Source organism: Alosa pseudoharengus, unplaced genomic scaffold, assembly GCF_046254945.1.
Source record: "Alosa pseudoharengus isolate Yale_2024_CS ecotype anadromous, Long Island Sound unplaced genomic scaffold, YU_APseudo_1.1 YU_APseudo_1.1_scf_20, whole genome shotgun sequence".
NCBI lineage: Eukaryota > Metazoa > Chordata > Actinopteri > Clupeiformes > Clupeidae > Alosa > Alosa pseudoharengus.
The window spans coordinates 35450264-35476444 of record NW_027468664.1 but is presented as its reverse complement, the minus strand read 5'-3'; the positions used below and the strand labels follow the sequence as shown (position 1 = coordinate 35476444).

The 26181-nt window shown below is 40.1% G+C and overlaps 1 protein-coding gene across 1 annotated transcript in view; it reads right to left on the bottom strand.

The window, feature by feature from the left end:
* Positions 1-26181, bottom strand: part of dmd (dystrophin) — a 541017-nt gene that overhangs the window by 427833 nt on the left and 87003 nt on the right. The window contains exons 5-7 of the mRNA XM_076297170.1: positions 12885-12977; positions 12037-12209; positions 9012-9130 (exon numbers count right to left, since the gene is read on the bottom strand). Coding sequence (XP_076153285.1) covers positions 9012-9130; positions 12037-12209; positions 12885-12977 — 385 coding nt within the window. The remainder of the gene's footprint in view (positions 1-9011; positions 9131-12036; positions 12210-12884; positions 12978-26181) is intronic.

The following is a 26181-nucleotide window of genomic DNA, read 5'->3' as shown; positions in this document are numbered from 1 at the left end:
CCGAAAACAATCGGTTTTACCTAGCTTGAGTTGCTGCAGCCAGCAGCTAAAGCAGCCAGTTAGCTATAGAGCTACACTATGGGCATGTTTGTGAGCCCCCATACCCCCGGCGGGCCCAGAGTGTAGCGCTGTAGCTGCCTGGCTGCTTTAGCATGGTGAGATTGGTAAGTAAAACAGTGTATCATCTGCATAGCAATGATACGGAATGTTATGCTTCTCAAGGATGGGACCAGGGGATAGCATGTACAGCGAGAATAAAAGAGGGCCCAAGATTGATCTTTGGGTCACATCACACTTGATAAAAGCTTTTTCAGTTTGTCAGATAAAAGTTAAACCATCTTAAAACTGGGCCCTGCAGACCTTCTCTGTCCCTCAAACATTTGGTCGAGCTAAAGCTCTAAAACCAGACTGAAATTGATCAAAGATATTCAAAGTGTTCAAAGCGTAACTTTCGCCAAAATGCATCCTAGGGTGTTTTTGTGAATGTACCCAAGTCAAACTTTAGTATAATTACATCTAAAGTCAGTGGCATTTAAAAGCATAATTTAGTCTAAAGTCAGTGGCGCATTATTCAGATATTATTTTAAGGGTACATGCTTGACCATAATGTTTGCTGTGAGCTGCATCGTCTATAGTGAGGTAAGCAAAGTAATCTCAGTCTAATGTTAGACTACATTGCAAAAATATCACCATGCAGCCCAAAACCGTGAGCCCAAAACATTGTAAAGTATGTCTTTGTAACATTGAAACAATTGTGGCAATTTCCTCCCACACCTGTTTAACCGAAGCTAATTTGGGTGGATTTCTCCCATCCCCATACAATGCCACTTCTCTGTCTTTTACGGCCCTGACAAGAACGTTTGTCTCCTCAGCTTTGAACCGCTCCTGGCGTGTGCCTGGCAAATCAGCCATCATAATAGCAATCTTCCATGAAACAAGCGCGCCTGCTTTTAAAGGGAAAGTGAGATGACCCTCTGATTGGTTTATTGGGCATGTTATACCCAAACCACACCTATGAGTAATGTAGCTACTTCAGACAAACCTATTTTAAATTTGCGTCGGGCGCAAGAGTAATTTATCCTTCCGGTATAATAGCAACAGTGCCCGAGATCCGCCCTCAAAGCTACTTGCGTTTTGCGTTTGATACTTGCCTTGGCCTAATTCTCTAAATTTCTTTAGACTAAATCCAATCCGCCAGAAGTTATCATTTAAGGAGTAATTTGTCATAATGCCCCCGCCTCAGACCCCCCTAGCTTTCTATGACTAACTGCACCGCTGCTGGAAATTTCTAGGGGAAACACTTAGTAGTAACTTAGAGGTTAGTAGTTCTCCAATCCAGCCAAAAATGGCGGTAGTGTACCTAAAAAACTGTCCACCAACAGTCAGTCAGCAACAGAAGACGAAGAAGAAACATGTGTCATGTTCAACCAGGTCTGCACAGTGCTGAATAAAGTCGAATAAGTCTAAAATCTGCCCCCATAGCACCTATGTACCTGGCTGCACAAGCCACTTACAGGATAACTTGAGCTATGAAGGATGTTTCATGTTCAATTTTTCATTTTCAATTCAAAAGTACCCCTTTAATTGATGTGGTCTGTTTCAACTGTTGTCCTTTATAATCAGTAGAAGGGTTAGTGACAGATAAGGGTTGGTAAGATGAGAAAATGAAAAATATGTTTAAACCTTTAAAACAAAACATGCCTGAGGTTTGCTAAAGTGTATACTTTGTATTTATGTTGTATTCATATTATTTAATATGACGTGTATGCTATTTTTTAACAAAAGATAGAACTAACAGCCTGTTAAATTGTCAAATGGTGTAACCACAAAAATGACAAATATCTAATATTTCACACCTCCTAGAGTTCATGCAATTGCACTCATGAAATTATTAGTTTATTTTGTAATATCCTATGAGAATATGTTTTATTATATTTATTTCTAAATTTAAATTATATGGGTTTTTCATTCTACTGAGCCAAGACCATATGCTGTAAACATCTTGTTTTCTGTCTATTCTTTGACCATTTGAGTAAAAATGGTTTAAACAACCATCATTACAGTAAAGTAGAGTATTAAATCATTATCCATATAAATGTTTTTGTACATTATTAGTATTTTAGACAAAATACTGATTACACCAATTGACATAAATCGGTTACACCAATTGACCATAAAACGTTTATAGCAATAGGACAAGAAATTGACACAGAAGATAGGCATCAAGGTAAACTGAATTGGATATTTTGATATGTATTCATGTCATTCATCATATTCCATATCAAATATCATTTTATAACATCAATGAAGAAACTTGTGTTCTATTTGATTTCAATTCAGTTCTCATACAATTTCAGTCTATACCCATTATTTTCAAAGAGAGTGAGATAAAGGGCCCTATTTTCGCGATGCAAAACCTGGCGCAAAGCGTATTATTATTCTGACGCAAAGTTTTTTCCTATCTTACACTTCACTTTTATTAAATAATGCGCCCAGGGGTGTGGCAATTACCGGCATAAGGTGTGGTCTGGCACATGATCTAAAAATCGCTATCTTATACCGTCTAAAAAGCATTATGCCACTGACCAAGAAAAGCCTGGTCTATAGTGAAAGGCGCATATGAAACACGTCACTGTCACGAGATGTAAACAGCAATTCCTCTGCAGAATAAATGTCCTTAGTCATTCGAACATTATAGGGGGAAGTTTTGCTTTTTTCAGGCTATGTTTTTGCTGGTAACCCATTGTCAGTCAATATTGAAAGTAATTAACTGTGTATAACTGTTTTGTCGTTGACCATGACACCACAGTGAAGTTAGTTTCACTTTGCCTACATGTTCAATTAATAGACAAGTGCAGATGTGTGTAGCCTATACTCTACTCGGTTTTAGTAAAGAATGGCTTAGTGGAATACCTGTTCCATACGGTCTTGCGTACTTAAGCAGATTCCTTCAAATACACCACTGACTATCAAAATACTGATGCGCTGTTTGAAGTTGCCCTGCTTGCTGTTAAAGGGAATGACAGATGTCCTCCTCATTGGTTTAAAGGATGTTAAGCCCAAAACACACCCATGACTGATTAAGAAACATAAGAGCCACCTTTTAGCGCCAGGCACCTGACGTTTGATAACAAAACCACCCCGAATGTGGACTGGACAAACCCCTAAATGTATTTACGCTATTTGCTAGTGACCATGCATTTTATATTGCTAAATTAGGGCCCAAAGTGTGTGTGAGAGAGAATAAGAGTGAGTGAAAAAGTGGGTATGATCATTTCTTAACAACCAACCAACAGCAGGATCTGCCTTCACATGCACTCTGTGAAAACATGATTAGTTCATAGATTTCACATGTAAAATTCATTTTATACAACCCCACCCCCATCTTGCCTGTTCATAATTCTGAGAAATTCTTGAATTGTGTGCATGTGTGCGTGTACACGTTTATGTTTATGTGTGTGTGTGTGTGTGTGTGTGTGTGCGTGCTTGTGTGTTTGCCTGCGTGTGTGTTTGTGCATGTGCATGCATGCGTACATATGTCTACTGTGTGAGTATGTGTCATACGTATGATTACTGTGAATGCATGTGTGTGCGTGTGTATCTGTTTATGCACATGTGTGCACATGGAATGGGTTAACATGACCCCTGGAGGCAAACATATAGAAAAAATTGGTCATCCTAGGCCCTACGGTTCTCAAGATATTCACAGAAAACTGTGTCTGCCCTACCCTCCTTTCGGGGGGTCCAGTACAGCGGGGGGGCTACAGATCAAAACGAAAAACGACGGTTCCATGCTATCTGTGAGAAACTGAACTTTATCGTTCTCACTACCTCACCCGCGTTGCCCTGCAAGCGCAGACACGAGAGAAAGAGACTCATTTGTTCGTACACACACGCACACAGTTCTCCACTGCGTCCCTCTTTGAATGTAAAATGTTTTGTTTGTGATGTTAAGTGTTGTTGCATGTTCGGGGGGCTTTGGGTTATACAAGAGATGTACGGGGGGTTTTATTATTGGTGTCGGGTGTTTGCCGCCGGTTTGGCGTTCGTTCGCGCTGTAAACCAATTGTTTGGTTTGCCGCGATTCCGCTCATTCATTCATTCACTCATTACAACGTCATTACCAACTTCATTCTTGTCAATAACAATTACATAGTGTGGTACCCACTAGTTTGTCGTCCATTTGCCAGGTCATATCTTCTGTATAGTGCCCATAATCTGGTTAACGCATACATCTACTCACAACACTTCCTGACGCTCCGACCTCTGTCACTGTCCCATTGCGGAAGCGCGCTCCGCGCCGAGACAGGTTATTTTAAACATTCTGCAGGGGTAGGGAACAGGGCATTATGCTACAGGGGTGTTTAGGATATTCTTTTGGTGGTTTTGTTTCTTTATGCCTTGTGGTTAGGTGCATAGTTATAACAGACATATGTTTTGTTCATTATATACTTTTCTGTTGTTTTCTATATCATTGTTATGTTGATTTATGCTATCTATTATTGAGCCATATTTTGATGTTTCCCTAGTTCAATGGTGTGCCTCAATTATTCTCATACGGGCCATTTGAGAGTAATAGCTGGGGCTATTTAAGGGGGTAGCTCAGTTCCCAAAGTGTGCGTAGTAGGTGGACTCTCCTGTTGTGAGGCAGAGTAAGTTATGTGTTATGCTGATACTTTGGACTATGCATTGTTTGGGCTATTTTTGTTTGTTTTTGGTAGGGAAAAGTATTTTGTTTATTAGTGTTGCTATTTTTGAATATATATATATATATATTAGGGATGCACCGAATCCAGGATTCGGTTTCGGATTCGGCTGAATATTGGATTTTTTGACGGGGTTCGGTTTCTGCCGAACCTTAGAATTTTTCCCCGCCGAACCGAACCCTACGCTTACACTATGCGCGCTACACTGGTCGACGTCATGACGCCGCCTTTGATTATAGGAAGGTGTTTACGTAGGTGGCCCGTTCGAATGCAGTAGCTCAGGCTGTGTGAGTGAGAAAGTGAAAATGGAACTCGTGAGCAGAAAAAGTGTTGTTTGGCAGTACTTTCAGTCCAAAGAAGGTGATTCTAGTCGAGCTACATGTTCAATTTGCAGTTAAAATAAAATAAAATTAAATATACACTGCTGTGGATGTTATTTACTTCATAAATGTGTTTACAGTGTTAATGGACTGAGGATGGAGTAGGATTCGGTATTCGGTTTCGGATTCGGCAGAATCTTAACCAGTGGATTCGGTATTCGGCCGAACCCCAAAAATCTGGATTCGGTGCATCCCTAATATATATATATAAATAAATCATTGGAATTAACAGAAGCTACATCCAACCTCTCCTGTTGACCGCCCGGTCGCTCACACTATCCATGTGGGGTTACAGTACATGCCCACCAAGTTTTGTGTACCCCGGTCTTTCAGTGTCCCGGGAATCCTTGTTGGTGTACGGTCACTAAATGTACACATAAATTATTTTATTGTAAGGCCCCCCATGAACGAAAGTTCACAAAACTTGGCATGCATTTGGAGGGTGTCATAATGATCCTACACTTTCAATTTCGTGCAGTTTTGACCATGTCAGCCAGAGATATTGTGATGAAAACACCTCATTTTTACTTTTTTGTGTTTAACTAGGTGGCGCTATACATTAAATGAGTGGTTATGGAATGGGTTGATACGGCCCCTTGAGATCAACATACAAAAAAAATGGTCCTCCTAAACCTTCCCTGATAGCACAGGGGCGTTGAATCCACGTTGAATCAACCTCTGCCGCTTCAAACAAACGTGGATTCAACGCCCCTCAACGCCCCTTTGCTATCTGGATTACGGTTCTCGAGATATTCCCAGAAAACTGTGTCTGCCCTACCCTCCTTTCGGGGGGTGCAGTCCAGCAGGGGGCTACAGATCAAAACGAAAAATTATGGTTCCATGCTATCCATATGGGGTTACATGCCCACCAAGTTTCGTCAACCCCGGTCTTTCAGTGTCCCGGGAATCATTGATGGAAATTTGGACATGCGAAAAAGAAAAAAAAAGAAAAACAAATCTGACTAAACCTATATGACCGCCGCTTCGCTGCGCGGCGGTCATAATAATTATGGAAGTTTAAATTTAAAATGAAAAGCTTTGACATTTCAAAAATCTTGCTTAAATTGCAATCTAATTAAACCCTTTTAAAGCTATTGTTCATGCTTAACAGTTAGTCACTATTTAAATTATAAAAATAATATAATTGGCACCTAAAATTACATACTCTTGGCCCTGAATCTGATCAAACTGGTCTCAAACAGAAAAGAGTCAAATGGTGTAACCGGTTACACCATTTGACATTTCTATTTAAAAGCAAAATTTGCAGGCATTATTATGGACAACTATGTACACACTTCACCTGTATGTGAATATTCAAACACAGTTTTTAAATTATATTGAATATTTTATGATTATTATGATTTATCAACATTTTTTAAAAGGTCATACCATTTGACATGTAACCTAAGATTGCCTGGCCATGGCCTAAAAACACTATTATGTTACTTTAAGAGAGTTGCTAACCTTGACTCAGCAGTTGGGGTCTTGAAGGGTCCTTCTCTATGACATAATTTCCTGTCACATAATTCTCTGACATAATACATACAAAATTGCTCCTTAAATGGTGGTTACACCACTTGACATTTTAAGTGGTTGATGTGACAGACACGATTCCCCATATTAATTCAAACATTCAGAACAATGGGGTTTCATTAATTGTATTAAATATAGAAAAGTTCTTGTGCAAGATCATGCCAGATTATTTTAGAAGGGATTTTGGAGAGAATTTCACATTTTTTTCAGCAAGTGTAATTATTTGGGTCATGTTTTTGTGGTTACACCGTGTTGACAATTTTACCCAAATTCAGTTAATACTCTTTCAAAATTAAATGAATCCAAAACTTTAAGATTAGGGTTTGATGAAAATGATATTTAAAAATAATTTGTCAAATTATTTCCAAATTTTAACAATTTTAAAATGTATGTAACCCATATGTACACAAAAAAATGAGCGTCACGTCATTGACCCACCTATAGTGATAAACCATGGTTATCATGGTTACAAAAAACCATGGTCAAACTATAGTCATGGTTACCCAAAAAACAATGAAACCGAAAAACCATGGTTATTCTGTCATAGTAAAACCATGGTTAATTTCCGTAAGGGTCAACTGTGAGACCGTATATAAAGAGATGTCTACCTCTCCTAATAATGGGCAATGAATTAATTAAGGCAAGGGCGTAGTCATGATGTCAACATTGGGGGGGACCAAATCTGTGGTGGTGACTGGGGGACCCCCAAACAGAATTTCAATAAATTTCCTGCCATGCAAAAATATTATTAAAAATCACAAATAAGTAATTAGTTAAGTCAGTAAATTAGGGTATTCCAAACTTTTGACGGACATAGGCATGGTTGGATTATGAACCCCTGAGCACAGATGCAACCCCTGGGTCTGGGGGCATGGTCCCCCAGAAGATTTTTTTTTTTTAAATCACCCTTTAAATTATGACTTCTGGTAAGTTTTGTGGAAAGAGAAGAGAAGGGTGGAGAAGAAACAACTTCATGCAGAGGCTTGGGCTTCAGGGCCCCAGTAGGCCCATTCAGTAATCCATCCCTGGACATAGGCCTGTGGTCCTCCATTTGCCTCCAAAATGTATATTTTAAAAGTAAATACAAACTAGAGTATCTTTGTTAACCTCTATATTACACAGAATCTAATGGCTCTTTGACTAAATCCTGAGTATTTTTTTGTAACTAAGGCCTACGTCCATTCAAATAAAAGCTGTAGTAGTGTTTCTACATGTTGGCACAAAACGCAATTTCTGTCAGAATCCAGGCTATAATGCATGGTATCACCGCCAGAGCATTGTAAACGTTTTTTTTCTAAGTTGTGTTTTCTACGTTTTGCCTGCATGGATGCGCGATTGAGTGTGCATCTATATGTAACATGCAAGATGCAACAACCTTTTTGTAAGAGGCCTATAAACCGATTAATTTCTGACATTACTACTAGCATATGAATGCATTATTTATGTTGTAAGACGTGAAATGACTGACACGGGCACGCACAAATTCATCATTTAAACTAAAAGGGCACTATAAGTTTCACTTTCGTTATCATTGCGAGAAAATAGGCTACAGTATGGAAAATGCTTCAAAGTTCCCTTTGAGTCTAATCGGCTCCAAAAATAAATGGGGGTTCCTTAGCCTGTGCTACACCTTTCCAACAGGTTGTGTGAGAATTGTACTGGTAGCTTTTGCAAAACCACCAGGACAAACCATTCAGGGGTGTACTCTCTCTGGAATCACTAAACTAACTAATTTATGCGTTATTTACATTTGATTACATTTCAGACGGTGGTGCTTATTGGTTTCCTGTAGTATAGCTTTTTTTCTTTATTTATTTTTCTATGTCCGTATAATGGGTGGACATTTTGGTCATATCTGAATATGGTGACTACGGCCCTGAATAAAGGCACAGGTGGACTCTAATTGCTGTAGTAGTTAATAATAGGCAATAATAGTTGTAGAAGCATCTCAAAGACCATTGATAGAAGTAGATGCACCAGAGCTCAATTGCAAGTGTCATAACAAAGGGTCTGAAACTTGTATTGTATTGTAAAAGTATTTCAGACTTTTATTTTTTATAAATGTACAAAACACTCCAAACACCTGATTTTGTATGTAGTGTTGGAGTATTGTGTGTAGATTGATGAGAGGAAAAATTAACTGAATCCATTTTAAGATGAGCCTGAAACATAACAAAATGTGGAAAACTTGAAAGGGTCTGAATCCGGTTGCACTGTATTTAAGGGTTTTCAGCAGCCAATGCCACAATGACGCAATCAAGTGTCTTTGCTTTAGTGATCTCACACTTCCACTCCATGGCAGTGATAATTACAATATTTTTCAGCACCCTACCCCCCTAATTTTTTCACAAACCACACCCTGGTTTCGGCCATAAAATGAAAATGATCTTACCCTCTGGATCCAGAAGTCTATCAATCCCCAAATGTTTTTCTGCCATACTGAAGGCATGTTCCAGTCTGTCCAATGCTGAACTCTTCTCCTCAATCACTCGCCAGTCAAAGAGTTCAGGCCTTTTCATGAAGAAAGATCCATCAGAGCTCAAAGCACATTTTGTAAAGGTATTCAATAGGTGCATAGTCTACCATAACTTGGTGTTAACACTTAGGGCCCAAGGTACATGTAGGCTGAATGAACCTAGACCAACCTGTTAGCAACAGTGTTAATTTCATCAGACAAGATTTGTTAAAGACCTTTTTTTTCCATGACTAAGATGAGATTGATGTCAAGACTGCACCAATGTCCTGAAACACTAACACTATATTAACATGCATTATAGATAGATAAAATCTCTTCATTTTCGTCTACAAAATGAGGAGACAGAATATCCAGCTGTTACGCCTTCAAAATATCCCAAATGAATTCATGCGTAGCAGCTTTACTTTAGGCTAGGCTATGCGCTGTTGCTCTGACCTTGTGGCTGCAACACGAAACTACATGGAGCAAGAACACCTGAGATTTCTGCTAGAGTTAACTACTAACTAACTTCTACTTTTACTAACAAGCTAACTACTTAAGCCTTATGCCACAACGCGACATACTCATAAGTTTAACCTTCTCTCATACATATACAAATTAACATTGCCTAAAATGTCCATACGAAAATGTTAAGCAAGAAATGTCAACTATTTAACTAGTTACACTGATGATGCAAAGTTTGCTAACAAGTAGGTTAATGAAGCTAATATGGAAAGTTTGGGGAATGTGTGGTGTTTGGGCGCATATCACCATCTAGCGTAGTGGAGTAAGACATCTGTACTTGGGTCTACAAAAGGAGTTTTCCTTCATTATGTAAACGGAGCAGTGCTCCAGTCAATTCCCGCAGCAGAGCTATAACTGTAGCTTGACTTAACTCCGCATGTAAACGTACTGGGGCACGTTTCCCAAAACCATAGTTGCTAACTAAGTCAGCAACTTTGTTGATTGCAATGCAATTTCCCATTGCTAACCAACTAAGTTGCTAACAGGTTAGCAACTATGGCTTTGGGAAACGCACCCCTGACTGACAAAAAGTCAGAATGAGAATTATAGCTGATGAGAAGCCTTGTGGACATAAAATATTTGGGGGAAATGTAGATGTGTCAAACACTATAAGACTGAAATGGCAATCAGAAATCATTTGTTTTTTTAAAAAAAAGGCTAAAATGTTTTCATTAAAACTTGACAAAAGAAACCTTGAGTTCTCTTTTGAATAAAACTAGACGAAACTTTTAGTCAACTAAAACTTGACCAACAAAATTCCTATTTGAATGACAAAATATGATTAAAAAGGACTTTTGACATAAGACTAAGACTAAATTAATAAAACAGGTAGGCTAACAAAAGGAACACTAGCAAATTTCAATATGCTCTGTATGTCTGTCTGGAAAGGATCCCATTGACACCCATTCCAAACTTTTCCAAACCCATTTTAAAACTTCCAGGAGTGTAACCAGCAGTGAAATTTGGTGCATTAATATCTTACCAGATTTTTTCAGAAGTGCAGCAAACACATCTTTCTTGTAAACAAATGCAGCAGTTTACTCAATTCCAAAGAAAATACTAGGTTCCTGGTGTTTTTCCTTGGAAATTCCTGGGTTTTTGGTGATTCAGAAACAGACTAGAACCTGAATATACTTACTAAACCTCTACTGTCCTGTAAGGCCCCTCAGATCTTCCAAACTGAGGGCCAGATGTACGTACATTTACGCATGTAGCGTCATCAGCACCATGGACAAACCGCAGATAGCGAACGCTGTCAGACCCAAGTTTATCAAATTTATCAAACTCTCAATTCATAGTGTAATCTGTGCCTTTCTCTGCCTTTCTCCGCCCCCTACCGCAATTTACGAATGTCCAAAACTGAACAGCAGAGCCTACATACGAGCGCAGTTGAATGAAGTTAATCGTTTGCCGATCATGAAATAATAACATACATGATAAGATGTCAACAAGCAGGGAGATAATGAAGATCAGTAGTTCTACTCAAACTACTTGTGCACATAGGCTATGGAAGATTGGTCAAATCTAGCAAGTAGGATAGTTTAAGTGAATGATGTGAAAGTGAAAGACATTCGAAAGGCCAACAAAAGTTAAGGTTGCTTTTGATATAGTACAAAGACACAAAGCTGGTGTTCTAAATAGTGATTGCATTCCGTCAACGCATGCCAGTGGGTGTTCCCGACAGTAGCTATGCAAATGACTTAAGGTATAACCGTAATTTGATTAGCTGGTGCTGTCTGTTGTTCACTTGTTCGTAATTTGATTGGCTGGTGCCGTCCATCGGTGCAGCAACAGCTGAACTCCTCAACGCGAGTGACGGGAGCAACACGACACAACGGACCCACAATTCAGTTCAGCAACGGATGACGTAAGCCCATGTAAAGTGAACGGGATGCATCTCCAACACTGCAACGCACGCAACTGTGTATGAGCCGTTATTGACGCATTTAACTGCAATTTGGATTAACACCTGCTTTTACAAGGCGGAAGTTTTTAGGCGCAAAATAGACGTGCCCTTTCACAAGCAGTTTTTGTATACCGCAGAATACATAATTAGGCGCTCTTTACACTTTCCCTCCCATCTCTTTACGCTAAACTGCCCTGTACATTGAATGTTACCCTTTTTGTAATTTTTTTTTTTTTTTTTTTAAAGCATGAGCTAAATCACTAAAAGTAAATGTAAGAGCATTATTACAATGTAAAATTTAATTTTGAAATTGAAACTGGGATGGAGGTTTGGAGATGCTGTACATTTTTTGATTTGTTGGCGTTTCACTGTTCTTTTACCCATTTAACCTAAAAAGGTTGAATACTGTTAATTCCTTCAGCTGTAATGTCCATTCCATAAAGACTTTATCCTGTCATATATCCTCCATATTGCTTTTTATTCCTCCATTTCTGTAACATCCACTGAAATGTTTAACTGTATGAAATTTACCTGTGACTGTGTATGAGGGCATTGAAGGCAAGGCCATCTTCCCAACTGCTGGAAAAATTGAGCACATTGACTTGTGGATATGCTTTAGTGGATTGCCTGACCCAGCTCAGCAAGATCTTCTCACTACTAGTCTGCTGTAATCCTGCCATCAGATCCTTCAAAACACCTTTTACCTGGACACAAAATATGATTCTTAAAGTCTGGTCTCTTATGTTCTGTATGTATGAATGTAAGTATGGTTATGGTTATGGATACGCTTTTGTCCAAAGCGACATACAAATACAAAACAATACAATACTTAAATTTAACAGGGAACCAGTTAAAAAAATGGCCAGACTATAATAAGGAGGATAGCAATAATAAACAACAATGTCAATTCAATCAATAGCCTAATGAAATAAACAATGTAAATTAAAAAGCAATGATAAACAATAATGTCCATTCAATCAATAATATAAAAGCAATAACATGGTAAGAAATTACCATGGAATTGTTTAGAAATTGTCAAATTAATTAACAGCCTAATGGAAATAAAACAATATTATACAAACCATAATGCATAAGAAGCTCTTAATGAACTAAGTGCATATTGAACAGATATGCCTTTAGGCCCCTCTTAAAAGACCCAAAACTATCACAGGAATGGAGAGCACTGGGCAACTCATTCCACCAACATGGAACCACTGAAATAGACATTAGTGGTCTTAGTCTTAGTCTTCAGTTTGGTAAGTATTCTGTCAACTAGCAACATTTCCTGCATTCACTACACTCTATATTGATGTGCAATAACAGATCCATACCAGTCCATGTATAAAATACTTTTCTTCACTATTATTATCATAGCTCACCTGCCAGTGGAGAATTATACTCCAGATGAGGCCAAGTATAAGTTTGTGATTGCCATCAACAATGTCAGCTCCACCAATGTTTACGAGCTCAACCTAAAACATAAAGAAATTAACATTATCAGACTGAACTCACATCACATTTATTAATTTAACACTTTTTTAATTTCATTACCATAGGAAGGTCAGACCAAGAGAGACCAAAAACTAAACACAAAACACAGCTCAACTTTGTGTACCACACCAACCACCTGTGTGAACCACATAAGCAGGTGTCTCGCCTGCTTCCCAGTACCCTACCAACCATGTGGACGACTTTACTAATGTTTGTGCTACTGACTTCTTAAACATAGTTTCTTCTAACTTCAAATATGTGTGTGGACCAATGTATAACCTTGACCATATATTAGACCATGTTTTTACTCTTGGTGTAAAGATATCCTCTGTGGAATGTCTGGATACGACTGTTTCTTATGGCATTATTTTAGTGGCATATGTCAAGAGCTCAGTGAAATATCTTCACAAGCAAAAAATATTAATTCACACGCGCAGACACAACAGCGAACGAGGAAAAAACAGCTTTGAGTGCACAAAACAACCATTGGGGGCTATACGCTCTCGAAGATGAGTTCTGCTCGCTCTCTCGAAGTACAGCCCCAGATAGCAAAAACATGTTGCCCCAACGGCATAGCAGCTGCTAGCATGATGTTGTTTACTGACTTTGGGCCAACGTTATTTTGCCCAGTGGGGTAACGTTGTTGTGTTATTGGCATTCGTTGGCATTTCAATAGAAAATCATTAAACAATCTACTAAGGACCAGCGAGGCTACATATTAGACACATAGCAGAGAGCTATCACTTGTAGATTACCGGTATCTTTATCATTGCAACATGATAACCTAGCCTAGACAAACATCAAACCAACAACACATATCAACATAGTTTCATACTCACTGGAATGTTAAGTCTGTTGTAACATGGTAGCATAAACTGATTCACAATGAACTGATATTCTGATAACTGATATTCATTCTCGCAGGAGGAACACCTACAGTACCTCATGCATTAAGTTGAATGACTGCTATGTATAGCCCTTTTTCCGCGTACATAACGGTCATGGTGACTATAGTTCATATTTTTGTAGTGCGCTTTCATTCTCGATGAACATAAGTTTATTAACAGAAAAAAAACCCTGCAACTTATCATATTTGTTGTTTATTTGTATTTTCAAAATTTACAATTTAACATTTACAAGGCCTGCTGGGAGTTGGGAAATGTAGCCTGTCATTTCTGATATGGTCACTGAAAAATGTATGTTTGCTTCAGCAGTGCTTGGGTGTCCATCTAATCTTTTGCTAGGAGGCTGGATTTCAATTCTATCGTGAATAACTTCACTGAAGAGAATACTTAAAGAAGAGTGAATTTCTAATGGGTGAGTTACAGGTTCCTTTTTCTTATTAGCCTACCTGTCAGCTGTTGGAATGGTCTATGACCTGTTTGTACTAGGCTAGGCTACATTCTGGCCGCTGTCATACGCGTAGATTACGGTGGGGACGGGGGGATATGTCCCCACCACTATTTATAATTTGAATTTTGTCCCCACCACTTCTAAAAAAGTGCAAACCAATTGCGACCGAAAAAATCCCCACATACTGAAATCGTCGAGTCTAAACCATGCGATATGCGCGCACACATCCTCACAGCATGCACACCTGCCTGGATATGTGTGGATCGAGTGTTGCGTGGTTAAGGTTTTTTAACATACGCACCCACCCGACCCTCCAGTCATGTAATTCCTGCTAGAGTTGACTGTAGCTCTGAATGCAATCGGTTGCCATAGTAGGCTATCCTAAAATCCAGCGATAAAACAAAGCATGAACTCGAGCGTCGGTCTGCCCTATATGTATATTGTAATGTTTACAGATAGGCTATCTAGGCGATATTTGTAACATTTATTTTGTATTTGGCCTGTTATAAAATCATGTAGGCCTATTGAACAATTTAAACACATTGTGAACCCCAAAGTTGGAGACATGCATAGACATTGCTGCAAATTTAAAACCGGATTACTCTGGAATGGATAACTGTACAGGGGAGTGCTTTAAATTTTAATTAAAACTTTAAACTTTAATTACACCTTTGTGTTCGGTAAGGTCTGCTGTTTATTCTGATATAGCCCTATTGTCATGTGTTGAGGGAAAGTTCGCGAAGCCAAGATGAATGGGTAGGGAGACGGGCACAGAAAATATGATTACATTAAAGTTAGGCTACTTTTATCGCGAACCGTTTACCACAACAACTAACCACCAACATCGTTTAAAAGCTGAGAAAAGGCTCTTTCGTGTGATACATGTGATGTCTGTGATGAATATGCTACTTCGCAAGTAGTTCAGCAAATTTGGGTGGGACAGAAATACCTTTACAGAGCAGCAGATCAGGGCTGGCCATATCGGCTCTGATGTAGGCCTACATTGATTTAAATGCATTATCGCTTCACTACCCAACACGCGAACAAGAAAGAAAAGAAAAAAGAAACCAACGAGCTTATGTCACGATTTCCGATAGGCCTAGGCCTAGAGAAAAGACAGCTATTGGTAACCTAACAAGTAGGATTTGCTTTGCCTACTCTGCTGTTTGGTTGTCCCAAACTTTGAGACGACCCATAGGCCTACTCGCATTAACTGAATCCCGAACTGCGATGTTCCAAACAGTGACAGGATGCAATGCCTAATAATCTCACTGCCTACGGCATAATTGATACAGTGCGCCTAGGCCTACTGTTAAACACCTGAAAAATATTAAGCTGCTGTTTTCTTTTCATGACGAGCACTAGGCCTACGTTTGAATGATTTATGACTGAATGGAATGTTGCGTTTTTAAGCGCCCGAACTGCTTATCACGTCGTGTGACAAAGTTTACTACACCAATCATCATCTTCTAATGTATCCTTATGTTGAGATGTCCATTCTCTTTGCCCTAGGTTATCATTTGTGCGTGAAGCATGTTTCAATTAAGACAGTACACAAGCTATTTTTATTGTTGTATTGAATGATTTCATGAATGAATTGTACGCACATAGGCTACAGGATTACGGCTAGCGGCGCCACTGACCAAGGCCACAGTAGCCTGCCCAGATAGCAAAGGGGCGTTGAGGGGCGTTGAATCCACGTTTGTTTGAAGCGGCGGAGGTTGATTCAACGTGGATTCAACGCCCCTGTGCTATCAGGGTGTGAACCTCTGATTTTCAAAGGGGAATCACGGCCAACGCAGGGGGCAACTCTTCTCTTCAATTTCCCTTCCAAATTAGGCTACTTTTTATTGTCTGAAGACATCTATCGCAAGAATCTAACATTCTAAGCAACAGCAAAGCAAATGCAAGCTAACCAAAGTGCAGTCGGCACCTCGTTTTCATACACACGTTGCGGCAAAAAGAAGTCTCATTGTTTTTTTTTTTGTTTTTTTGTCGGGTCAGGTTTGGGCAGTTAATCAGTGCATATTGAGGGTCGAGTGGGTGAAGATTGACTCTCCTGACGGGTCGGGAGCATATTGTAATGCAGCGTTGAATGGATGAATAGCTTACACAAGGGTACCCCGCACTTTTCAAACCACACTCAAGCTTATGGTTATTGTCCCCACCACTATTAAAAACAAACTGACGCCTTTGGCCGCTGTGTCATGCTGATTAAGGGGGGGGGATTCTCCCATGTGCGTAAGGGTGTGTAAGTCAAAAAAAGTGCGTAACTATGTGCATTTCACTCTGCAAATTCTCCCCTTGTATCATTTACACGCGATAGAGGGAGTTACGCGTTGTGGGAGGAGCAACCCCAAAATCTGGGGGTTTCAAGCAGCATAGTTTATATTCTCCTGTCTCTTGATTTGTTTGTAATAGAGGCTGGTACTGTTATTCCAGTCTCTCTGCTGTATTTGAAACTGCAGGTGTCAGTTTACAGCTTTGTTAGCATAGATAAATTGATATTATGAGAAGCAGCTGCCATTGAAACTTTCTTTCTCAACAGTGAGTTTTTTAAATTATGGATCTACACACCTCAAGCATGTCTTGACCCGACAAACACGGGACGTCCCCCGGACCTTATGCTGACATTCACGTACGTCCCCGATTGGTCCCGAACGTCATGTTCTCTAGTGGACGTTCCGGTGACCTTATTGATGTCCGGAGCAAGTTATCGTTTGGTTATTGCGTGACGTCCGGTGCAGGACTTTCTGGGGACGTCACCGTCAGGTCCCTCGGATGACATTTGCATTTGGTCATTTCACAGACCTTCTAAGGACCCGACAATAACGTTATACCGGGGACATGGGGGGGACGTTTGTTTATTCACACATGGCAGCGGAGTTGAGAGCGCTCTGGCTACCGCCTGCAGGACGGAGACATTACATCCATGCACGACTTCCCGTTACACGTCTGGGGATGACTAAAGTATCTATCTATCTAGTATCTCTAGCAGTAGCTGCATTAGCCTACCGTAGTCTAAGGCAACATATCATACAGTTTATGAAGTTGTGCGTCTATGAGCAAAGTCTACTTTGCTCATAGACGCACAACTTCATAAACTGGGAAAAAGGGTTTAACGTTAAACTCAAAATGTATGTGCAACATAATTCAGCATGTCTGACATGCTGAATTATGTAGCACATACATTTTCAGTTTAACGTTAATGTATGTTACAAACTAGGGAAGGGATTTTATCAAATTCATGTTAGCTGATGAGATATGCTTGGTGTAACGTTAGCAAAGTCGCTGTTCTTAGCTTCTGCAATGTTCCAGGAAGATAGGCTTACATTTATAGGCTGTCCCTGTTTGGTCACAGGTCCAAGAAAACGAGTGGATATAACGTCAATGCATTCTAGTTATGTTTCATGGAGCCTACTTTATTTCATGTTGAGTTTTGCTTCCCAGCATGCATTGCGATTCATTTAGTATTTTGGGCTATCATTAGTTTTTAATATTTTGAAACAATATGGTTTGAACAATTTATCTTAGGCTAGCCTAGGCCTACTCTGATGATGTTTTGAACAATATGCTATGGGATATGCCCATTAAAACGTCGTATTAGTTTATTAAGAAAATTACACCGTAGATGTGAAAGCAGCCCATCCTAGCCCGGTATAAATGTCCATGTCTACTCATCATGCAGTCGGATGACGTGATTTCATACATGCGTGAAAATATTTAGGTGAGTGAAGTTGATTGTGTAGTTGTAGAACAAGTCGTTAATGCGTGTTCATGTTCCGTCTACCTCTCTCCTAGCTTTGCTGAGACTTACAGGATGTAATAGCCTACCGTACTAAATCGCGCTTCATGTTTTTTTTGTTTATTTAACCATCGCGGAAATATAAACGTTGCGCGCATAACGTCGCGGTGACCATTACAGGACGTCCTCTCAAAGTCTCGTGGACGTCTTTTAGACCTCCTGAACAGAGGTCCGCGGGACGTAAAGGGAACCCTACACAATGTTGAGGAGGTGACGTTCGCCAGGGGACCTTTAGGGGACGTCGCCAGGACTTTATTTTGTTTACTGGGGACTCTTTATAAACAAACCTCAAAGCAAAAATGAAATTTTTGTACTGTACTGTTTTACTTTGACAAACTATTCATTCAGACATTGCTTTAACGTTTTTTGAAACGCTGTTGCATATACCTCATATAATTATTGTTTTTTTGTTGACGTCTAAGTGATACATTGGCTATGACGCCGAACATGACTAACCAACATTTGGTATACAATTGCTTGAGGGGCTGCCATTGTTGTGACATTGTTTCAATATTGAAATTCCACCTCCGATGCTGCCAAACAATGCCAACGATTGTTTGCTATCTGGGACTTTGGTCGTGTGGGTTGACTTTTGACACTTTGTGGGAGGGAACCAAAGGAGGCACTGGCCCTTGTGATAGGTCATTTTTTTCTTTGAATCAAAGCCATTGGGAAAGCCCGGCAAGATCATCAGCTCACAGTTCCATGTGATTTTTATCTGGAGATATGAGTTGAAAAAGATGGTCAAACGATATACAGCATATGGGATTAATGCAACACCAATACACAGAATAATGGCTTTCAATATTGTATGGTCTCTGTAATTATGTTAAATTACATTAAAATTCTCTCCTTCTGGCTTTTCCCTAAGCAAAGGGTCTCTCCTTGTACACACATAACGACAGAGCTCCAATAAGCTAGACAAGCACAGTTATTGTTCTAATGTAAGCCAGCATTGTATATAATAATTGACCAAGCTTACTTGTAGATAGCTAATCTTAGCATAGTTAGCTAATCGTCAGCTAGTTAACTAATCGCTAGCATAGCTGTACTAGCATCTATAATCCTAATGAGAGATAAGCACTGCACAGCAGTGCAACATTCATTTACCATGAGTTAATAAAGTTGAAGGGGCTCTGCAATGTAGGCTAAGTTTACTTGTTTATTTGCATTACAAATTTACAATGAGATCCATGCATTAACCCGGCGTGCCACTGTTGCACCCTTCAGCTAACTAACTTTAACAGACTTAGGGCTATACTTTGGTGATCTAAAACACATGGTCACTGGCGAATAGCTTAAACCAGTGGTCACCAACCTTTTTGAGCCCAAGATCCCTAACCTCACCCTGAACAAAGGCAAGATCTACCTTGAAGCGTCAAAAGAAAATCAAAGCTAAAATACTTCCAATTTAAGGCCTTTTATTTAGGCAAATGTATCAGGTCAAAAATATCACATCCTCACCCCCCACTTATACAGGCATCATTGAGATAACAACACTTTAACATAGTTTTTACTTACATAATTTTGGTTTTGATTTTCTAATTAGAGTAAGTGTTTGTGACAATATGTCATGATAAATTTGATGTTTGATCGCTGTTTTGGTATGAAGCATCTTTCACGTAAATAATGCGTACTCTAGAAAGTGAAAGTAACCTAAGCCTAGGCCTACAATGCACTCCGTGTCTGTGCACGTCCGCAATCGATTACATTCTTCAAATGGAGAACAAATTCCTGATCGCTAAACTTTTGTTTTTTATTTTCTGTCAGTTAGCAGTTGATATAGAAGCACCTAACATAATTTGACTTCAGCGGTGACAAGTCCTGTTGCAAGAAAGAGAGAGAGAGAGAGAGAGAGAAAGAGAGAGAGAGAGAGAGCGCACCTGCAAAGTGGTGCTGTGCGCGTGTGTGTCTGCATGGGGTTACGTTCGGTTCAAGTCAGAAGTTGGTTCGTCCGGTCCCGCATTCACGCTGCTCCATTATTAGATTAACGTTATCAGACAGCACTAAATGTATGCAGGAATTTCTCGCATTATGATGGCTAGGTCTTGAATAAATCATGCGCTATCCTATCCCACGCTGAAATGTAGGCTACGCCATGTAAACGTTTGCGAACATGTGGGGATTTGGTGACTGTTTTTAATTGTCCTGTTATTCTCGGGATCTACTGGGCAAGTCCTAAAGATCTACTGGTCGATAGCGATCGACGGGTTGGCGACCACTGGCTAAAACAAATTTCGGGGTTTGACCAGTCCACATTTGGGGTGGTTTTGTTATCGAACGTCGGTGCCCAGCGCCAAAAGGTTGGTCTTATGTTTCTTAATCAGTAATTGGTGTGTTTTGGGTGTAACATCAGTCATTCCCTTTAACAGCAAGCAGCGCAACTTCAAACAGTGCATCAGTATTTTGATAGTCAGCGGCGCAGTTGAAGGAATCTGCTTGCACGTATAAGACCCAATGGAACAGGTATTCCACTAAACCAGTCAACCTTTTTTACCTTTTTTAAACCTTTTTTTGTACCCCCTGTGAAATATTTTTTCAGCCAAGTACCCCCTGACCAGCGCAAAGCATTTTTAGTTGAGAAAAAAAGACTTAAAACAGAGCAATAAAACAAGATACAGCAGTAATTTTGCCACATGTCACTCTGTGTTTTCACAAGAATACCGCTACGCTTTAACCACGACTCCATCATTTGAGTTTTGACAGTGATTGACAGGTGATGGCGGGTGGCATGTGACAGGTTGGGTCTAACCATCCTGGTATGGGGGGGACTCTGGATTTTTAGGATAATGAAATTGAATAGCCTACTGAAATATAAAATTCATCCTGAAATATGTATTAAATAATTGTTTTTAAAGTATTTTAAATATATGTATATTTTAAAATCTCACGTACCCTCTGGAGTGCCTTCACGTAGCCCCAGGAGTACGCGTACCCCCATTTGAGAACCACTTCACTAAACCATGCTTTACTAAAACCTAGCAGAGTATAAGTCAATGACAAAACCGTTATACACAGGTAATTACTTTCACTATTGACTCACAATGGGTTACCGTTGAAAACATAGCCTGAAAAAAGCAACACTTACCCCAGTAATGTTTGAATAACTGAATAAAGAACCTGTATTTGCAATCACAAGTGAATTTTTGGGTTCTCCACTGTGTGGGGCTGTGGTCTGATGAGGACAATTTATTAGTTTAAATAAGTTGTGCACGTCATAGCGTATCACTTCCTGTAAGCTGTTGAATTTGAATGAGCGTCGAAAAGTTTGTTAACGGCAAGGAGCTATGCGGTGTATCATCTTCATCAATGAAAGAACCATAAGTTGTACCAACCTTCTCTTAGTCCACAAGTGGGCAAAAGTGGTATGTTATGTCTTGTCTGTTTGATAATGATTTATCGTCTTAGTTCGTCTGTGTACTATTTAGTTGCATGATTGATTGATTGTTTGTCTTGTATTTATCCTGTCTAGTTCTACGGTGTTTCAGTGTTTGTCGACGCTAATAACATCAGTGATTTGAACCTGGCCTTGGAGTGTGTGACTAAGGGCGGCATAGTAGAACACTACTGCATCGGTGAAGTCGAGGACCAGACGTTACCTGCATGCTGAAGTTGGCAAGAAAATAGACTTTACGTGTTGCTAAAGGACGTAGGCTACAATGCACCTCGGGAACGATTCCGTTTGAAGGACTGAAGCAGCAAGCAGATAAGTAAGGCTAAGCAAGCAAGCACTTTGAAGTCGCAGCTTGGAAGTGGCGCAAGTATCTGTGAACTGTTGCTGAAACTTTCAATAGTGCTCTCCCTCCAGTGCATTTTAAAGATAATGAAGGATACTTTCATTCACCGAATAGCTTAAAGGGTAACTAAGACTGGACCTAAGTTCATATGTGCTAACGTGGAATTAAGATTTGTTTTAATTGTTTGAGCGCCATACTTAAAGCGATGGTTCGGAGTAATTTCACCCTAGGGTCCTTTGCACCATGACCCCGAGCCAAACACCCTCCCAAAACCTTTTTTCCCTTGGTCAAACCCTGGTCGAGTAGCGCTGTCAGAAACTAATGACGTTTTGCAGTCGTAATGGAACCAACTTTTATCTCGTAAATTACCCCACTAATAATGCCCTGAATGGTACAAAACTTCTACAGTAGTACAACTATGACCTTTAGTCCAATAACGAGGCATTAGAAAGTTTGTAAGTGCACCAGGAGTTTTAAGGAGTTTATTTAAATAACACTTGCCTGATTATCTGCTACTATACCGCTGCGTCAACGTTTCTTCAGTGATTTGGGAAAAGCCCGTAAAAGTCCTGGCAGGAAGCATGCATAAGGATGTAGATCCAGGAATGCACTAGTATTTTGTTTGTAGTTCAGTTTGCAAAAATTATTAGTTAACACTTAGGAAAAAAAATATTAAAAACTGGATATACCAAAAAACGTTGATGCAATCGCTTTCTGCCTCCGCCCGAGCCCTTCTCTGTCCCAGTCACCGTCCCGGTCATCGTCCCAGTCTGTGTTCCCATCTCTGTCTCTGTTCTTAGTCCCATCCCTATACCCATTATTATTCCAGTCACCATCCCTGTTACTGTCCCAGTCACCATCCCAGTCACTGTCCCTGTCAGTCTCTTCATTCATGTCTCTCCTCCTGCACCTGTGTCTGTGGTGTCGTCTGTGTCTCCTGTGTTGTCTGTGTCTGAGTCTGCTATGTTGCCTGTGTCCAAGTCTGTCTCTGTCTGTGAGTTCCCCATGTCTGTCTTATGTGATTCTCCTACCCTGCCCAAGCCCTCTGGCCCGTCTGAGTCTGCCCCGTGGTCACGGTCTATCGGACCAGTCCCTCCGTCCAGGCCCCCTCCGCCCACCCTGGGTTGGACTTTTCAGGGGACGCCAGGAGGCGTCAGTAGAGGGGGGGGGGGGGGGTACTGTCAGGATCTGGCCTGGGCCCACTTCCCCGAAAGCATCTTAAGCCTAAGAGCGTCGTAAAGTCCCTCTTACGAACGTCTTAAGATTTGCCGACTGTTTCCCGAAACCATCGTAGCTTAAGAGCGTCGTGAAAACACTCGTAGATCTACGAGTGCTCCAGAGTACTCGTTACCGGCTAAGAGCGTCTTAACAGTACTTCTCACTGAGGTCACCAACAGGACATACAGAGGAATTACAACTTAGAATACATAATCCAACTTACGTTCCCATTCTTCATTGTGTTTACCTGTGATGAATCAGATTTTAGCGTGCAAAATAGCCTACATTTAATGGTCATAATAATGTGATGAAAAGCGGACAAAAATGCAATCAAGTTATGAAACGAGACGTTACCAGAATAGTTTGACATTATCTTTGCTAAGTGAATATTTTATTAGGCCTATGAGGTAAAAAGCAGAGAAAGCAACATGTGGTTTAGTCTGTAGCCTACTGCATCAAAATCTAAGCCTACACATTTCCTCTCTTTCTTACTCGACTTCTTTCTTATCTTCAAACGTGTTCTTAAGTGACACCGCGAAAAATTATTGCATGGTGCAACAATCTAATCTTAAAATAATTACAATTATTTATGTCTCTGTGTGGTATATAACCTACTTGGGATGCTTACATGCAGATGTCAAAGTGTTTCTATTTTCGTATTGATGTGAATGAATGCGTAGATCCGAAGTTTAAATGGTAGGCCTATACAGTGGGTCCCAGTTAAAAATTGACACTTCATTCACGATCATGGTGATTCACGCAGATGGGTGAAATGTAAGTACAACTGCAGCCGCTTGGGGGCAGCATAGTCCAGCTGTGGCGTTCCACGGTCGAACCAGACGGCGCATTCGACAGCAAGGGCTGTGATTGGCCGAGTTTTCAGTGCGTTTCTCTGTGTTTTTAGCAGCCCCTGCAACATGCTAGTCCACTGTAGCCTAAGCTTTGTACATAATGCTAAACATAGTTTTGGATTCAGTGGCAAGATTTCTTGATTGTACAGTGCCTGTCTCTCAGTAGCCTAATGTTTTAAAATGAGAGCTTCGTCAGCTGGCAGTAGGCTACTTTGTCGGTAGTCATTAGAAGTTCGCTTGCTAACAGAACATAAATATGCTGCCCAGAAACCTTGTGAATAGTTCTGATTTTTTTTACTACACTAACGAGGTTGAAATATAGACTTTGCCTACAGCATCTCCTTAACAGTAATGTTAACAAAATGACAGCATTCATATGACAAAGAAAAACGAATTCGGTCACTCAAGACTGTGCCACAGCAACCAGTGTATGCTACAGTCCTACCGAATAGGCCTACTCGAAGCAGATAGCTTTGTCTGACGGTCGAGTGGGTTAATGCACGTATTTCCAGAACAGGTCTGCAACTTTCAGGCAGTTCTGAGTTCGAATCTAGGCAGGAGCCGAGCCATATAAAGGCCTAGGCCTATTGTTATCATTTTTTGCAAGGTGTTGCTCTTGGCAATACTTGTTTATAAGACGTTTGGTGATTAATTGATAGCTGTTTTTGGGACACGTTAAACGTTCTTTATAATGAGCGCATACGGGGAGTAAAACGACTGTTACGCGCTGTTACAACTGTAGGCTACAATGATTGCAATACAAAAATATGCGCGTGTTAGTTTAGTTAGTTTTGTGATGTTTTGCACTTTTGCCTCATGTGTTTTCAGGTTTGAGGGCTTTTTTGGCAAGATTGACCTTGGTTAGACTTTTCGACACACGTCTGTTATTAGTTCAATAACAAGTGTTGCTTCTTAAAACATGTGACTAGTGAAACTCAAATGATTTTAGCCAAAAGCCAAAAAATGTTAGAGAGGAGGAGAGACGCCGGTGCAGCTCAGATGTCTTCTTAATTGTCTTTATTCTTTAGTAAAAGGTGCAGAACATTATTAAACTTTGACTAACGTTTTGATGGTCGTTAGTCAAAAACATCGACACATCGAAACGTTAGTCAAAGTTTAATAATGTTCTGCACCTTTTACTGAAGAATAAAGAAAACTAAGAAGACATCTGAGCTGCACCGGCGTCTCTCCTTCTCTCTAAAACAGGGGTGTCAAACACGATGATTTTGAACGGCCCGCACGTCAGTCCCTCAACAACGAGAGAAAACTTCCCTTGTGTGTGTGTAATGTGTATCACACCAAATTGGCCCACCATACCTTCCCAACTATGCACAGTATCCCATTAGCTGCATGCCATCAGGCTATTTACAATTTTCTATCGCGTAAAGTTAGTGAACACGTTATCAAAATTAACTAATTCACTAGTTATGGATATCACAAGTTTAAACAATGAAAACAGAAAGGATGGAGGCAGCAAAGCTAGAGGAGTTATTCCAGATGGGCAAGAACAAGGTAGGCAATTGGTGTGCTTGTCAGAACGTTAGATTACAGCTGTTTAAAGCCAGACGTCACCGTACCCTAGAACAAAACTAAAGGTAACTTTAGCTATAGGGCTGTATCAATTTGTCCAAATGAATAGGTCATCGTAGACGTTGTTGTTGTATTATTGCATGTGGATATTGTTATGCTATGTAGGCTACTTTTTTTTGCAATGCACGGACCTAAAACCGGGAAACGGACAAATATTGTACATGCGTGAATTTGTTTTTGCGGGGATGGGGGTGGGTGGGTGTACGTACCATAGCTCTCTCTCTCTCTCTCTCTCTCTCTCTCTCTCTCTCTCTCTCTCTCTCTCTCTCTCTCTCTCACACTCACACACACACACACACACACAGTACCTTTCTTAGCCACAGTTAATTTTAGTGGTGATATGTGTTATGGACATTGTTATGCACATTATTGACTGCAGTTTATTCTCATCAATGTCAGTCCATGAATGCATATTGATCAGTTGTTAACTAATACTGTAGGCCTAGAAGTTGCATTTGAAAATGTTACTGTTGTAGGCTGTTTGTTTTTTTATTTCAGCCACACTGTTTTAAAGTGGTTAGGACCATTATTTCACAGCAATTTTGAATAAGCCATACTGCAATACCGATTTCATGGTTGCACCATGCACATGTTCGCGGATTATGTGGCCCTCAGTAACCTATAAATTCAA